This window comes from Ascaphus truei, chromosome 6, assembly GCF_040206685.1.
Source record: "Ascaphus truei isolate aAscTru1 chromosome 6, aAscTru1.hap1, whole genome shotgun sequence".
Classification (NCBI taxonomy): domain Eukaryota; kingdom Metazoa; phylum Chordata; class Amphibia; order Anura; family Ascaphidae; genus Ascaphus; species Ascaphus truei.
The window spans coordinates 18,205,744-18,223,040 of NC_134488.1; the positions used below are offsets into that span (position 1 = coordinate 18,205,744).

The 17,297-nt window shown below is 40.5% G+C and overlaps 2 protein-coding genes across 3 annotated transcripts in view; both read right to left on the reverse strand.

The window, feature by feature from the left end:
* The window catches only part of LOC142498012 (uncharacterized), a 21,596-nt gene extending 4,931 nt beyond the window's left edge, over positions 1 to 16,665 (reverse strand). The window contains exons 1-3 of the mRNA XM_075606522.1: positions 16,647 to 16,665; positions 10,987 to 11,064; positions 9,552 to 10,621 (exon numbers count right to left, since the gene is read on the reverse strand). Of these exons, the coding sequence (XP_075462637.1) occupies positions 9,552 to 10,621; positions 10,987 to 11,064; positions 16,647 to 16,665 (1,167 nt within the window). The remainder of the gene's footprint in view (positions 1 to 9,551; positions 10,622 to 10,986; positions 11,065 to 16,646) is intronic.
* The window catches only part of DISP3 (dispatched RND transporter family member 3), a 131,937-nt gene that overhangs the window by 86,897 nt on the left and 27,743 nt on the right, over positions 1 to 17,297 (reverse strand). The window lies entirely within an intron of this gene.

Genomic DNA, 17,297 nt, shown 5'->3' on the forward strand with positions numbered 1-17,297 from the left:
CTGGGCATGTACATGTATACCGGTATTACCTCTCTGGGTGTGTATGTGTATACCGGTATTAACTCTCTTGGCGTGTATGTGTATACCGGTATTACCTCTCTGGGCGTGAACGTGTATACCGGTATTACCTCTCTGGGCGTGTATGTGTATACCGGTATTTCCTCTCTGGGCGTGTATGTGTATAGCTGTATTACCTCTCTGGGTGTGTATGTGTATACCGGTATTACCTCTCTGGGCATGTATATGTATACCGGTATTACCTCTCTGGGCGTGAACGTGTATACCGGTATTACCTCTCTGGGCGTGTATGTGTATACCGGTATTACCTCTCTGGGTGTGTATGTGTATACCGATATTACCTCTCTGGGCGTGTATGTGTATACCGGTATTTCCTCTCTGGGCGTGTATGTGTATACCGGTATTACCTCTCTGGGTGTGTATGTGTATAGCGGTATTACCTCTCTGGACATGTATGTGTATACCGGTATTACCTCTCTGGGTGTGTATGTGTATAGCGGTATTAGCTCTCTGGGTGTGTATGTGTATACCGGTATTACCTCTCTGGGCATGTATGTGTATACCGGTATTACCTCTCTGGGCGTGAACGTGTATACCGGTATTACCGGTATGTGTATACCGGTATTACCTCTCTGGGCGTGTATGTGTATACCGGTATTACCTCTCTGGGTGTGTATGTGTATAGCGGTATTACCTCTCTGGACATAGCGACCTAACTGGCTTGGGGGACCGCGGGATTTCCCAGAGCATGGACAAACTAGGGCTGTTGCTAGGGGGATGGGAAGCTTCCTCCATCCTGGTTAACTGCATTACCCGGCAGCAGTCAATCAGGAGGTGGTGTCAGGAGCCATGGGGTGGGACAAAGGAGAGGAGGAAACAACATGGGGAGGAGAGGTGTGTGCGTGCGCGTCTCGAGCGTGTGTCTTCAGTGCGGCGCACCTTTCACCATTGTGCCCAGTATTTTTTTTTAAAAGACACCTGGAAACCCTTCCGGCAAGTGCCATAACAAAAAAAGCCTTGGATGTAGCAATGGTTATTTCTCCCCGTGGCGCATTATAGTGAGATATTGGGCCTCATGCAGTAAGCGTTGATAAGGGAATTATCGCCATTTTATAGGCAAAATTGGGTTTGAGATTCAGTAAGCGCCGATAAGTGCTTGATTTCGCCAGGTTTCGGAGCCGATTATTTTGTTATGGCCAGTCGGCTGCTGATAAGCCTGATTTCGCCACTTTTTTAAATCGGCTGGATTCAACAAAAAAAATCAGCTTATCGGGGCTGATCGGCACTACGAAATTGAGATGTTATGGCCAATTTCTCCCGCCAACTAAAGTTGGCAGTTTGGAGGGGAGAACGATCGCTAAGGCTGCCGGAACGGCACTTAGAAAAAAAAAAACTTCTGTACATCAATGGAGTCAATGGAGCGGGGACGTATAACAGTATAGTACTGTTTACGTTTCATTGCTCACAATACAAACGTCATTTGCATTACAGTGTGGGGGCATTCCCTGCATTGTGTCACAGCTGACGTGTATTATTTGCATAACATTATACTTTTACATGTTTGCAGCATTTGCGGGTCACATTACTCATCATGTGATGATGTGCCAAGGGAAAATACTATACTCAACTCTTAAAGGAGAACCTCACATCATATCACACATTTTACTGAACTGAGCAACAATTATTTACATGATGTTACACATGACACACATGTCACACATACACCGTATATTCATGTTCCTTTACATTACACAATGCTTGTAATGTGACACGCATCTTTAAACGTTCATGTACATCTGTCTTCTCATGTTTACATCTAGTTTTGGGTCCTCCCTATTTTCATGACGTCACTTATTGGACGCTCAATCACATTGCATGTTTACATTGTAACCGTAGCATTACAAGCACTTCAACCTAACTTATACACACATGTACAGTAATTCAGCATTGGGACACCTTGTAAACTCATTCTATACCAACTATCCTCATTACACAAATGCATGCATATGCACACGACTATTCATTGTTGTCAACATGTCACAATAACATGCCTAATTACACATGTTACACAAAACTTTTTCCACGTCAATCTCAGCCTTTTTGCCTAATTACATGACTGACTGTTGCGTTCACAAGTGTTACATGCATTGCACATGCAACTATTTATTTGCAAGCAATGTTTCTACAAAGGTTCACGTCACATCATTGCCAAATATCATCATTCCCTGCAGAATACACACAACAAATACTTATAACAAGAACTGCACACAGCTTGCCACAGAAGTACTTTATTATGTTAATGTAACACCTTGCATTTTACTATGTCACCTGACATCATCACATACCTATTTAAAGGACGCCCATTACCTGCTCATTCACAGCTACTCATTTCAAAATGTTGAGATTGTTTAGGAGACGGAGGAACATTCTTTTCTATGACATGCTTGATGATGAAGAGAATCATATAGGGCAAGGGAGGGACACACCGAGGGACAGTGACAGGGACAGTCACGCGGATACGACAGGGACAGGGAGAGGGACAGGCCGAGGGACAGGTAGAGGGACAGGAGATCAGAGGAGAAGACAGAGGAGACAAGTTGTGCCTCGTCCGCGTCTGTACAGGGAGAGAACCCTGTTAGATGGGATGAGTGAGGAGGAGATTGTAAGTCGCTATCGTTTAAGTTCAGCAGCAATCTTATCTCTTTATCAGGAGATAAGGGGAGATTTAGATTTTTTCACAGCCAGAGGTCGTGCAGTCCCTGGGCTTGTTAAAATGCTGTGCTCATTACATTATCTTGCTTCCGCGTCATACCAGACAACTGTGGGCATAGTGGGTGGGGTCTCGCAATCTACATTCTCGCGGGCCTTGACCCAGTTTCTCTATGCACTCAATAGACGCGCTAGAAATTATATTCATTTTCCTACAGAGGCGACAGAGTGGCTGGAAGTCAGGACTGGCTTTTATAATATAGCAGGGATACCATGTGTGCTGGGTGCAATCGATTGCACACATGTTGCTTTGATTGCACCTAGTCAGAGTGAGCATGTGTACCGCAATCGTAAGCACTACCATTCACTCAATGTACAGGTGGTATGTGATGCGACGATGAGGATAATGCATGTGGTACCCAAATTCCCTGGTTCCAGTCACGATTCCTCCATCCTGAGGAACTCTTCAGTCTTCCATGCGTTCGAAGAGGGACATTTTGAACATGGTTGGCTGCTGGGTGAGTACACATTTACATGTTATAACACAAAACACATTTTTATTTAGGAATGTTGGCATTGTACAATTTGATCACTAATGTCAGCTTATGTGTGCTCCATTCATTATAGGTGACTCAGGATACGGAATTAGGCCGTGGCTCTTGACTCCGGTGCTAAACCCTCAAACTGAAGCAGAGGACAGGTACAATGCAGCCCATATATCTACAAGATCTGTTATAGAGAGGACATTTGGCCTACTCAAGACCAGATTTAGGTGTCTGGACAGAACTGGTGGGGCTCTTCTATACAAGCCTCAAAAAGTGTCTGATATTATCCTTGCCTGTTGCATTTTGCACAATGTTGCACTCAGGCACAATGTACAATCAGACCTAGCTGAGCCTTTGGTAGACGAGCATCCCACCCATGTAGCTGCTGAAAATGAACAAACAGCCAGTGGTGGCCAGACACGCCAGAATCTCATCAATTCATTTTTTTCTTGTAAGTAAAAACATATATGTTCCAAGTTATACTTTTATAGTTACATTATGTTATCTTAACAATAATGTTTTTTTATATACCCTTCTGGTAGGACACAGATGAATATGGGTTGCACACCTTTCTTTTCTCTGCTGTGTGCACAAAGGGATGTGGCACCTGTATGTTATTGTTGCACAGGTTATATAATCCCTCTTCAATTGTACTTTAGTTGTGTGTATGTTAATACAACTGGGGTAACAAATCACTAATATTTTAGCATTGTGTTGTTCCTTATGCTAACACAATACACATATTATGCCCATACTCATTCATGCTTCTAGTATGCTTACATACAATGTTATTGGTGCAGTGTAACATGTACATCCATATGATGTGTACACCAGGCTGATTTACATTTTGAATGTCATTAAATATACATGGTGTTGCACATTCAACACCAAATACACACTTTGCTGTGTTGTTTACGGTACTGAAGATGGCATGTCAATGTTTGCAATTTATATATTGTTCCTTTGCATTATAGGTATATCTCCAGTATGACTGATCATGGTATGTATATTTGCTGACATCTCTCATAAGATGTGCCTACCTCAATCTTCCTATAATTATGTGAAGTAAAAACCCTACATATTGGTTTTAACACAAATGTAACATACATGTACTTTCTGTATCATGTATATGCATTTAGCTACTCTTGAGCTTTCATGTGCATTGTATTAGAAAATGATTACTCACATTTCATCACATTTTATGTATGTTTCCTTATAAATTCCATTAATGTAATATAGAGGTGTTTGGAGAAAAGGGGATAACTGTACTTATGTGTTTACTTACGGGAGATCATTCATCACGGATGAAATTGACTGATCATAACACTCCATGCATGAATGCCTGTAATCACAACAATGCGTACTACATCTTAGATTTAGCAATGTAGGTGTTTTTTAATGCTAGGAATTAATAGTCAACATTAATTTACATTTGTGACATGTGTATGTATAAGTCACACGTGTGTGGATGTGTCCTACATGTACCAAGTGTAAAACTGTTAACAGAAAACACAATTTTGTTGCAAATGTTACTGTCATTTAGCATTTCTAATTTACCAATATGACAATGTTGGTAATATTTTCGCAATATAAATCACGTCACTTCATCATTATCATGATGATAATTATCAAGTATTCTCACAATTGTAACGTCAATCACGTGCACATTAGCATAGACACACTTTGTAAGACAACTGTTTGTGTCTGTATCAATTTGTGTAGGATCCATGTATAACACCGACAAATGATAACACCAGCTTTATTATGGTAGCTTATATCATCATATTGACTATACTATGTATTTTTAGAACGTTTACTAAACACAGTAAACTATAGTTAGTTAGGTTAATGAAATATACACAGAAACGTACTTCATTACATGATGTTGATGTCATAATCAGAACATCATGCATTGTAGGGGACCACAACATCTGGCCAATAACATTATTTGCTACAGTCCCAAACCATTTTATCAACATACCCATGTAACAAGAGATTTTTAACAATAAATGGCTAGTTGGTTGTAAGTGTCCTTTACATTGGGAGAAGGAGTGGCTCAGTGAGTAAAGACACACACTGGCACTGAGATTTTGAAGCAGGGGAGTCTGGTTCAATTCCCGGTGTCGGCTCCTTGTGACCTTGGGCAAGTCACTTTATCTCCCTGTGCCTCAGGCGGCAAAAAATAAATTGTAAGTTCCACGGGCCAGGGACCTCAGCCTGAAAAATGTGTCTGTAAAGCGCTGTGTACAGCTAGCAGCGCTATACATGAACATGCTCATATTATTATTATTATTATTATTATTATTGTTACATAGTTTCGACAGTCATACGTTCCATTACACAATAGAATTCACAAATGTGTTAGCAGAGTGGGAATGGTTGTTATATATAAAACACACCATGCCATAAAATGATAGTAGTCATTAAAGAACACTCAATAAAAATTCATGAGGCACTATTTTACAACATCATTATGTTAATTAAGTGCTTATGCAATATAGGCATAAGGGTATCACATTTTTAATTGTTTGTTAATAAGCGCTGCAAGCAATATAAAATTAGTTCCATATGTAGTATAGTAGTCGGTGGCTCCTCCTCACAATCATCTCATATAAAGGTAGACTCTTCTGAAATCATACATTGATCCGATTGTATCTTCCCCGACATCTCTGAAATACAGCAAACACATGATGGTCAAATATGGCACCTTACTATATATGTATCCGTGACAACGCATTACACAGCTCTATATGATTGTGTACATACACACGTCACTCACTTATATGTTAGAAGTACAAGTGTACATCAGTATGTAATGTTTCTTTAAATTTGTAGCAGGCATAACTATGTATATGATGTGAACGTTGCCTGTATACTGAAAAATGTGCGCGCACATCTTAGTGTGCGCACGCACTTCAGGCTTGGCTGCACTAACTGTTAGCGCATGCGCAAAACAAAGCGTACGTTGTGCGTTCAATACATCTTGAAAATACCATTAAACATAAAATCTTTATTTCAAATACAATGAATACGAAACTACATTCGTTCTAAACGAGTACATCTGTATTCTTTTGAAACAGACGTGTTTGGACAGAAAGGACGGCCGATAACACAATGCGCAAATGCAATACGTGTGACGTCATGTTAAACCAGCGTGAAACGCACGCTAACACTCCTCCCACTCAATTAACATTCGGCTAACGCCCAGTGAACGGCCCCAGTGTATGACACAGTGCAGTTACCGTAACTATAACAAAACAACACAGCCAATAGGCTTTGAGGCGCGCACGTCGCTTGGGGGCGGGACTTACATCCGTAATCCTTTTTAAGGACGCCTTGGGCCATGACAAGGGTCCCACGTCATACGTGGTGGACCCGCTTTTAAATGTTGCATGATAACAAAACAGGTATGTGTTAGAGTTATGTTAAAATGTTGCTAATATGGTTAAAGGGATAGGAAAGTACGTATATTTATTCCGTCAGCAATGTGTACTACTCTTTCAGGTTATACTATATTGTATTCGGCAACAATTTCTTTGTGATCGCTACATGTTATGCAGTCTGCAATGTTACGCTGTATCCACGCATTGAAAGTGAAAATGGTGGTTAAAAAAAAAAAAAAAAAAACATTTAAACGCACAGTCAACGCATAACGGTTGTTATATTTACCATTCTTCTAGAATTAACTCTTCGTCTGGCTGCAACTGGTCGCTCCAGAAATGCAAGGCATTTTCATCCACGCTTGACCCACCCGCTGAATCCAGTATGACACACATCTCCTCCATGAAGCGCTCATAGGAATCGCCACTGCTTTCTTCAAACAATTGGTCGGGAGGTAGGTTCATTTCTTCGGGTTCCCATTCCAATGCATTTTCAGCTGAAAGGCTTGGTACATAATCATAGTACTTTTGTTCTTGTACAATGTGGGTTTCAGGAATGGAGGGTGCAGATATTGCAGCAGGTATCGATTCACACGGAACAGTAGTAGCGGATCCATTGCTATTGGCATTAGGAATAAATATGCCTTTCACAACAATATATGTGCCCTCTTTCAGGGTAAAATGCTTTTCCTTTGCAATCTTCCAGAAACCATAGGTGTGTTCTAGCTTATCCTGCACACGTTCAAAAAAGTCATTAGTTGATAAAGTGAATCTTATTGATGAATTAAAATTCCGCGCATGCCTACGGTCTTGGTAATAAGGATATTTTGCTCGAATCAAATCATAGATTTGGCGTGTGCTCGCTTTGTGTCCGCGACTGTTCAAAATTGCTTCTGAAACCATGTACTTATAACCTAAGAGGGGATTCATATTGTTAACGAATTCATCAGCCATGTCAGAGTAGCACAAAAGATGTGTGCAGTTCTGTGTTCTTTGCTCATCAAAATGATTCTGCTCAATGGCTAACAAATTCCTGTGTTTCGTTTTCAAGGTCAACAAAAGTAACTACTTTTACTCCTTATTTCAAACGCCAATTGGATGTGTCCTTTTAATTGGTTTAACTTTTGTGGTTAGTGATAGGCGAATGTGGGAAAAACATGTATCATTTTTTTATCTCGTTTGTGAAAACATTCCTACACTTTTATTTCAGTAACATTGAGTTTTCTTGAAAAATAACAAAGATCACTGTGTGAAAATAGTGCTTAGACAGCCATATCAGTAAATACACACACCTGCAAAATGAAATGTTTTTTTCCCACATACATTTCTGTGTGTATTTGAAAGTCTGGTTAACTACCTGTCTGCATGAATTTAAATACGTGTGTATCTATATATATATATATATATAAATATATCTCTCTCATAAATATATATATATATAAAGTGTATATTGTACTAAATGTATAGTGTGTGTGTGTGTGTGTGTGTGTGTGTGTGTGTGTGTGTGTGTGTGTGTGTGTGTGTGTGTGTGTGTGTGTGTGTGTGTGTGTGTGTGTGTATATATGTATATATATATATGTGTATATATATATGTGATAAAAAATCACTGGCACTCCAATAGAAATTCAATAATGAATAGGTGCATGTCCCATATAAATAATAAAAGTATACATTACCGCATAGCAGCAAATAGGGAGACAGCACTCAGGTGAATGAAAATAAATGTATTAAATACAGCACATAACTCCAACGTTTCGATCCCACAGGGGGATCTTCCTCAGGGTGGTGCAGTTATATATATATATATAGTTATATATATATATATATATATATATAGTTATATATATATAGTTATATATATATAGTTATATATATATAGTTATATATATATATATATATATATATATATATAGTTTTTTTTTTATATTGCAGGAGTACACACAACATATTGATGGCAGTAAGTAGGCCTTGTATGAAACCTATTTAAATGGTGATAAACATGAGTGAATTAAGTAATAAACATTTGTTTGCACCCAATAATGTTAGAGGCTCACACTTAGTATAGTTGTCAAACATTAGGCCTGTATTATTAAAATAGTGTGTTTTCACAAGGAAGCATGAAGTGTATGTTTTTTGTAAATACATCTATACCAGTTTAGATAGTACTATATATACACACACACACACACACACACACACACACACACACACACACACACACACACACACACACACACACACACACACAGTGTGTGTCTGTGTGTGTGTGTGTGTGTGTGTGTGTGTGTGTGTGTGTGTGTGTGTGTGTGTGTGTGTGTGTGTGTGTGTGTGTGTGTGTGTGTGTGTGTGTGTGTGTGTGTGTGTGTGTGTATATATCAATACATACTACATATATATTAGTATCAATTCAGAGATGTTCTTGAAACAAGAACACATAAATGATTAAAGGACAACATTACAATGGCCACCAAAGGTAAGTAATATTTAACACAAAATCCTGCTGTACACGTACAAGAAAGATGTTTGCAGTTAAATAGGTGCTTTTATAATTGCATGAAAATAATATACACATGCAATGATTACATCAATTAACACACCCAAATGCAATGTTTTGCTGCAAAGTCAATGGCAGCTTCTCTAAACTTAGCAACTGGCTCCTGGTGGACCATTACTGAACAGACGATTAATACATCAATATTTATAACACTATTCATTAATTAGGAGTGTTAACATTTCCAAAACTTCACGTGTACAAGAACATACTTGAAAGTTTGGAAACAACACAGTCTTCAGCATACATACAATAGTAATTAGATAATCTGAAGTCAACAAAACAAGGCCAAAGACATATTTTGTGAATTATAATATTTTTTTTTTTTTCCTTTTGCGAGCGAGTAACAGGCCTGCTTGTTGTCTCTTGAATTTTCCTTTTTTTTTTGCCACCAACTTTAGCCACAACAGAGCCACTTTGAGTGGCCTCTGGCACTTCACGGGCAGGGCTTGTGGCCAGTGACTCACCTACAGGGCTTGTGGCCAGTGACTCACCTACAGGGCTTGTGGCCAGTGACTCACCTACAGGGCTTTTGGGCAGTGACTCACCTACAGGGCTTTTGGGCAGTGACTCACCTACAGGGCTTGTGGCCAGTGATTCACCTACAGGGCTTTTGGGCAGCGATTCACCTACAGGGCTTTTGGGCAGTGACTCACCTACAGGGCTTTTGGGTAGTGACTGTTCACGGACAGGGCTTGTGCCCACTGACTCACCGACAGGGCTTGTGCCCACTGACACATGTGAGCAAGTTGGTAGACACTGCACAAGTGATGGTTGGTCTGTTTCATGTGTGTCTTTTGTTGTTTTTGACCAAAAACTGGTCAGTAGTAACTGCTTGTGTTTTCTTTTTGTGGCCTCCTTTGTAGGTGTCAGCTGCTGAATTTGTACAGATGGCAGCGGTAGGATGTCGTCAGGAACCTGCACAGCAATGTCTGCTACTTGACCGGTAACATTTGGGCCTGGTGAATGAATATCAGAAGCATGTGGTGAAAACTGACCTGCATGAACAGATCCTGCCTGTGAGGTGTTGAATTGTGGTACATTAGTCATTCTCCAGTAATTAGCTTGTGTTTGCTGAACAACTAATGCTTCGAATGAGGTGTTGATTTTTTGCAACTGTTTAGGCACTTCAATGAAGACTCTGTGGAGATGTGCCAATTGTGAAACTGTTTCTTCCTGCAGTGCAATCATCCTTTCCAGCACTGTCATCAGGTCAGAATGGCGACGATTTTCTGCTTCCACAATTTTTCCCTCAGAAGCTACAATTGCATCATATGTGGTATTTGCTGGACGATTTGGCGGTAAAACAGTTTCAATTGGAACCTCTTCATGGTCACTTGCTTGTATTTGTGTGTCTATGGCGGCGGCGGCGGCATCATCATCATCATCATCATCATCATAATCCTCTTCATCATGTTCTACAAATAAATGTACACATTATTAAATGGCATGTTAATCTCTGCTGTGTTACTATGTAATTCTACTGTGTCATAAGTAACAACTAACATGTTTCCATACGTTTTATAACCTCACATTAAAAACTACCTTGACTTAAGAATAATGTTTGGACTCAGTATGAAATATGAGTGAATGAAAACTTGCTGTAAACTCACAACTCCTACATGATAGTTAACATCACTAACACAATACATGTTGCCTTACACTTCATTTTCACTGACACTAAGTAATCCTATTTAAAGAAGATGTGCAAAACAAATAATGAACATGACAACATAACATATAGAAGAGCACATATTATATGGCCACCAACTGATACACTCACCTTCTAGGTGTGTTGAGCTGGCTGACCCAGGTGAAGACACTTGTTCAGTCTCAGGTGACACATGTCCTTCAGGGGCAACTATATATAACAATAACATAAGTTTTACATTTACATGTGTAAATATTGAACAAACAGTTATTGTATGTTCTGTATTTATGAGTACCTAACAGCATCATTTCCTTAACCCAAAATGTGTGTGTGAAAGTGAACATAAATAGTTGTAATAACAATGTACATGCCTGCGTACTTAGAACTTTTGAGTTCCCTAACATAAAACATACTATGTTCCTGCAGTAATGCGTGAGGATAAATAGATAAAATTTGTACATAAAAATCATATGTTGTGTAGTGATATCAGTATCATAATGTACATAACTATCATGAGATGACCATTCACAATGGTTATCATGAAGGTGGTCATATTGCAAAAAGTGTTGTTTTTGGTAGAGGATATGTGTGGTACATTAATATAAGATGTGGCACACATGAATGTGGCTGTGACTAAACAAGACAACACATGCAGTGTGTGATAATGTGTTGTTGATAGTAGTTCAACTATAGATATGAGTGAACTAATGTGTGACGTACGCTTTGATAAGTAATGAGTTGTTGGGGCATTTAGTAGCTAAAGTGAAGCTTTCAAATGAGTGTGATTAACTTCAGTTGTGCTAGTCAGGTTGTAAGAACGGTATTCACTTCCCCAAAAAGCCTAATCAGCCACACCTTTCAATTACTTGAAACAGGTGAAAATGGTGTGAACTAAGTTTACCCTAAAATGAGGCTGTAATTAGTGTGTGTGCTGAACCCCACCCCCTCTGTTGAAGTGTATGCTGTGATGAGATATTAATTGCAGCTGCTTTAACACAATGGTAGATGAGCTAAATAGTCGTGTGCAGTTTTTAAGTTATGAAAACAATGACATAACATATGATACGTGTGCCTCATTATGCTGTCTGTATATGACTTAAAGCAAAAATGGACCTTTTCATAAACAACTATAGATGTGTTAGTGCAAGTGATGTTTGTAGGCCGTTGCATGCAATATATTTGATGCATGCTTAAAATAGGCAGTAATGTCATGTTTGTCGGAGTAAAATAAATAAAATACACAATAATATTATACATATTTCTGTTCTGTACCTGTAGCTAGTAATAATTTCTCATTAACATGTGTTACACATGTGTACTACCCTGTTGTTCCCCATCTTCGCCCAGCATCAATTGCTTCCACTGCAGTAATGCATTTTGGGAATTCACATGTAAATGAGCACACAATGGCACGTGCTATATTAGTTACTGCTTTTAGTAGGACTACAACATATATGTCTATTTTGAGATATATATATATACAGAATCAGACATATACATATATAGATGCAGGTATGCTTATATTGTGAAGACAGTATAAAAAGCAGTGTAAATATGCAAAATAACTGTAAGCAACGACACGCCTAGTACATTAATATTTCTCACCTGGTGGAAATTGTGAGGGATAAATTCCTATATCACGGTCACCAGGTAAACCTTTCACGACGACGGGAAGTAATTTTGCCCGAAGCAGCTCCTCCAATGGATTTAATATGAGACGTTGTGGTGTCGGCCCACCTCCAGTGCCAGTAGCATGCACGCGTTGGTGTTGTATTTTCTTTTTCAATTTGGACCTAATATCATCAAATCTCTTGTGACAATTCCGCTTGTCCCTCTTATGATTCCCACACGCATTGACACCAATGACTATTGTGTCCCACATTTCTTTTCTGCTTGCTGAACTTGTCCGCCCTTGAAAAACATATAAAATATATGAGGTAAATTAATAATAATAGAAGCACCAGTTTCCTACACTGCTAGCTGTTCCAAGAGATAGCAAACATGCTGTTTTAGGTGTAATATGTGAAGCACATGAGCATTCACTACTAAACCTATACATGTAAGCAAGGTTGCATTCTTCATATTGTATGCAGTTATGGCAAATTGACCGCCTGTGTTTAGTTGTCCTTGTAAGGCATGATAAAAAGCTGTGTTTCCAGACTAATTAACATAGAAAGATATTCTGAACCCATATTTGCATATGAACAAAACTCAGATGACCTAGGATTACATGTATTTGAATAATAAATGTAAAGGTACACTTACCTAGTAAATGTCCATATATACTGTCATAGTGCTCCAGAATGCCAGTGACAAGAGCTGTATTTTCCTGGTCATTGAAGCGAGGATTACGTGGCTTCTCCACACGTTTCTTCCGAGCAGGTTTAGGGTCAGAGCTTGCCTGGTGCTGACTGGACTCTCCTTCTTCCAATGGAAGAGACTCCAAAAGCTGCCCACCAGCAAGCACGCCACCACCATCCACCCCATCAGCAACTGCGCCACCAGCAGCACTCACAGCACCAGCACTCCCACTTCTAGCACCAGCACTCCCACTCCTAGCACCAGCACTCCCACTCCTAGCAACAGCACTCCCACTCCCAGCAACAGCACTCCCACTCCCAGCAACAACACTGCCACTCCCAGCAACAACACTCCCACTCACAGCAACAGCACTCCCACTCACAGCAACAGCACTCCCACTCCCAGCAACAGCACTCCCACTCCCAGCAACAACACTCCCACTCCCAGCAACAGCACTCCCACTCCCAGCAACACCACTCGGTGCACCAGCAACATCACTCCCCTGAACAGTACGTTCACTCCGACGCGTACTCGCACGAGTAGCACTCCCACTCCCACCAGCATCACTCTTCCCACGCTTTGCGGGCATACTTCCAGCACTCACAAAAAACAGACAACTAATGTACAGCCAATCACACGAAACACTTCCACATATAAAACAAGACAAAGATGTAAACAAAACAACAATGGACAAAGCTCACCCAATGCACAACAAGTCTCTCCGTCAATATGCAAATGTTCAATCAGCCAGCTCTGTGCGTCTCTCTCTCTCTCACTCCCAACAACACAGAGAATGATTAGCAGTACACGTTGCCTTTAAATATGGCGCGCAATCCAATACATGCTTGTTTCGCCTGATTCAGCAAGATTTGTGATTGGGCAACCTATCAGCACCCCGCCACGCACGCCGATACACCTGTGTGTGATCGGATAATCATCGTGAGAGTGGGCGGATTTGTTTTCGGGTTGATTTTGAATGTATTCGGCACTTACTGCATACGGAGAGGAAAAATCGCCATTAACATGACTAATCGGTAAGATTGCCGATTTCACTTAATCGACGCTTACTGCATGAGGCCCATTGTGTGATATCCCGAGTTAGCACTGCCATAGAATCCTGTGGAAATTGTGTGACGTGCGGCATTATTATAAGATATGTTGTGTAATCAGCAGGAGCAGTGCTGTCTGCTACCTCTGCATGTACTGTAAGATAAGTCCATTTAAGTGGGTTTGCAAGTCTCTCAGTTATTTCTACAACTTAGTCCGACTGTAGAAACCTGACGGTATGTTTGAAAATCGCTGCAATATGCTAAATTTGCTGTTTTTCTGCTTCATTAAGCAATGGGGTTTTTTTTTTTACCGTTTTCACTTTTTCACCCAGTCAGCGATGTGCCTAATCTTTTGAAGTTCTTTATTTAGACAACAGTTTGAGGTGAAAATGGATAGTCGTAGGTGTATACAAAATACTTGCAATTGCTGGGCTGTTTATGTTTAAGAGAGGAAAATGTTTTATTGCGAGCATAAACTGCTGGTTTCATCCGCTTGTTCTCCTTATTTTGAGCACAAATACTTATTTTATTGGAACTAGACCTGTCGGGGCATAAAGTCACCTCCCTTGGGGGTAACCAGTGCAAAATAACAAGGCCAAATTATTCAAAGACAAAATCCCAATGACTTTCAACGGGAATCCTTTCCCGCTGTATGATACATATCCGGAGTCAGCAATGCCAGTCCTCAAGAACCACCCACCTGTCAGGTCTTCAGGCTATCCCTGCTTCAGCACAGGCAGCTCAGTCTTTGACTGCGCCACCTCTGCTGAAGCAGAGATATCCTGAAAACCTGACCTGTTGGTGGCCCTTGAGGTCTGGAGTGGTCCAACCCTGATATATCTGGTGGGTTTTTTAATCTGTTTTTGCCCCCGTTTTGCAGCCGTGAGACGTTAGTAAACAGACCCCCATGGAGTCCTGAAATCTCGCGTAGAAAATCTTCACTGTATATAATTTTATGTTGATGCAGTAGAAAATATCAAAACCCGCACATAATCCCATTTTCTCTAAAACCAGCACAACAGAAATAATGCCTTCCTTTCTGACTCACAGATGCTAGGAGCTATATTTTCACATTTTCAATTACACCTCACGTTCGGAGCTATTTCAGGCTTTTAAATCTTTCAAAACCTCAATCTCGGCGTTCTGCAGTCTACAGCAAGAGGTCTTATATTTTTATGGCGCCTGAGCATGATAAAAAAAAAAAAAAAAAAATGCTAAACAGTGCCCTGAAAACCCTGGAAATGTGGATGCTGATTAAGAGATCTTATCAGTGTTCCTGGTTATTGGAAGCAGCAGAGCATGTTCACCTTCAGGTCTTTCCAATATCCTATTTATAGGCTCAGGAGCATGCCTCGGTGTATGGGGATTTCGCCTGAATATGGGTAGAGTGGACAGTAATGGATTATACTCTTCCATTATCGTTAACACATTCGCATTTTTGCCCTGTCAAACTTGAATTCCTGGTCCTGTATTACACAAGTATCTCATTCCAATTCAGGGTGTCACTCACTAACCAGCATCTACTTCTACGGTGTTACTGCATTCTAAAATATCTCAACACTGCAAGCTGCTTGTTAGAGATGCAATCCAAGCGTCTCTTCCACTGTGCCTCTTACTCTCTTTCCATATAATGGCAGCTTTTCTCAGTATTTGGAATTTGTATGGCTTTCCAACAAAGTACTCCGTACAGCACTGTAAGTAAGGAGGAATAAATAGCATTAATGCACAATTAAAATAAACGCTCCCTCCGTGCTGTCCAAGACTTTGGAAGCCTCTTCAGCACTGAAGAGGTTAAACAATGAACAGCAGTCAGCCTAGCCTACTTTCTTTTTCACAAGAGTATCTTACTTCCATAATTAGATAATTTCGGGCTGATTTTCTAGAAGTGATTTCAGTGCTTAGAAACAGAAGTGTTAAAGGGAGAATAAAAAAAAAAGGCTATGGTTTTTGTCTCGTTGCGCAGAGAATTTCATTACTAATTGAAAGCTTCCAGCAATGTGTTGTTCTCATTTCACTTGGTCACGTAACGAGATGTGTCCTTGCCTCAGCTTCAAGTCCACACATCTGCTGCCAAAGTTGGCATTGTACTGTAGCACGCTGCGAGATGAGACGCCCAAGAAATGGTAACTGAGATCAGCAAGGAATGGTTAACCACAAATGATGCAGATACAGTAGTGTTAGAGATAAAATCAGCATCAATTCTGGGACCCGCTTAATATTGTTTACTGTATTTAACCACTATGGTGCGAAAAGTGCCTGGAATGCACTGAAGCTAAGCGAAGAAGCAGTTGTCTTGTTGTGGTGATGTCACTGGCTTTGAAGAGCATCCATGAACCCAGTACCCAGTGTCAACTCTCTGAGGCCAGTTTTACTTTATTATCAAGTTCCTCAGGTGCATAAAAGTGGAAAATCAAATGTACAGATCTGCATGCACTGCAATACTATAGAACAGCACCAACATCGTCAATGTGTAACCTACAGAAATGACTGTTCCATCACTGTTTCCTGGATCACCTAATTAAACATTGTATAGTGTACTGAAAAAGGGGTCATTTACAGGCTGAGCACTTCCTGGCGGTGGGTTCAGGCAGCCACGTTATTGCAAATAAAGCCGTGTGGAGTTTAGACCTGTGTCCAGTGCTCTCTCTATAATAGACATTCTCCTACACGTGTCAGAGTTCTGAATAGATCATCCTGCCTGCAAATGGGTCACTATACATTTCAGGCAGTGATTTCTCATAAAATCAAAGATATAACTCTCAGCAGTACAGCGAGAAAGTGCAGACCCCTCACCTCAGTGTTTACACAAAGCATCATTGAACTCTCACAAGTGTCACGGGTGCTCACCACAAACCCGGGCAGGACCGCGGGGCTGAGGTGGGGATGTGAAAATACCGACCTAGGCCGCGAAGCCGGGTCCGGGTTGCGCAGCTCGTGATCGTGGGTTAACCGGGTCAGGGCAGGAGAGTGTAGGATCTTAGTAGGTACTTGCCATAGTAGGGATTGGAGAGCTGAGAGTAGTCGAATTCCGGAGCCGAGGTCGAGGAGAGAGCAGAGTAGTCGAATTCCAAAGCCGAGGTCCAAGGATGCCAG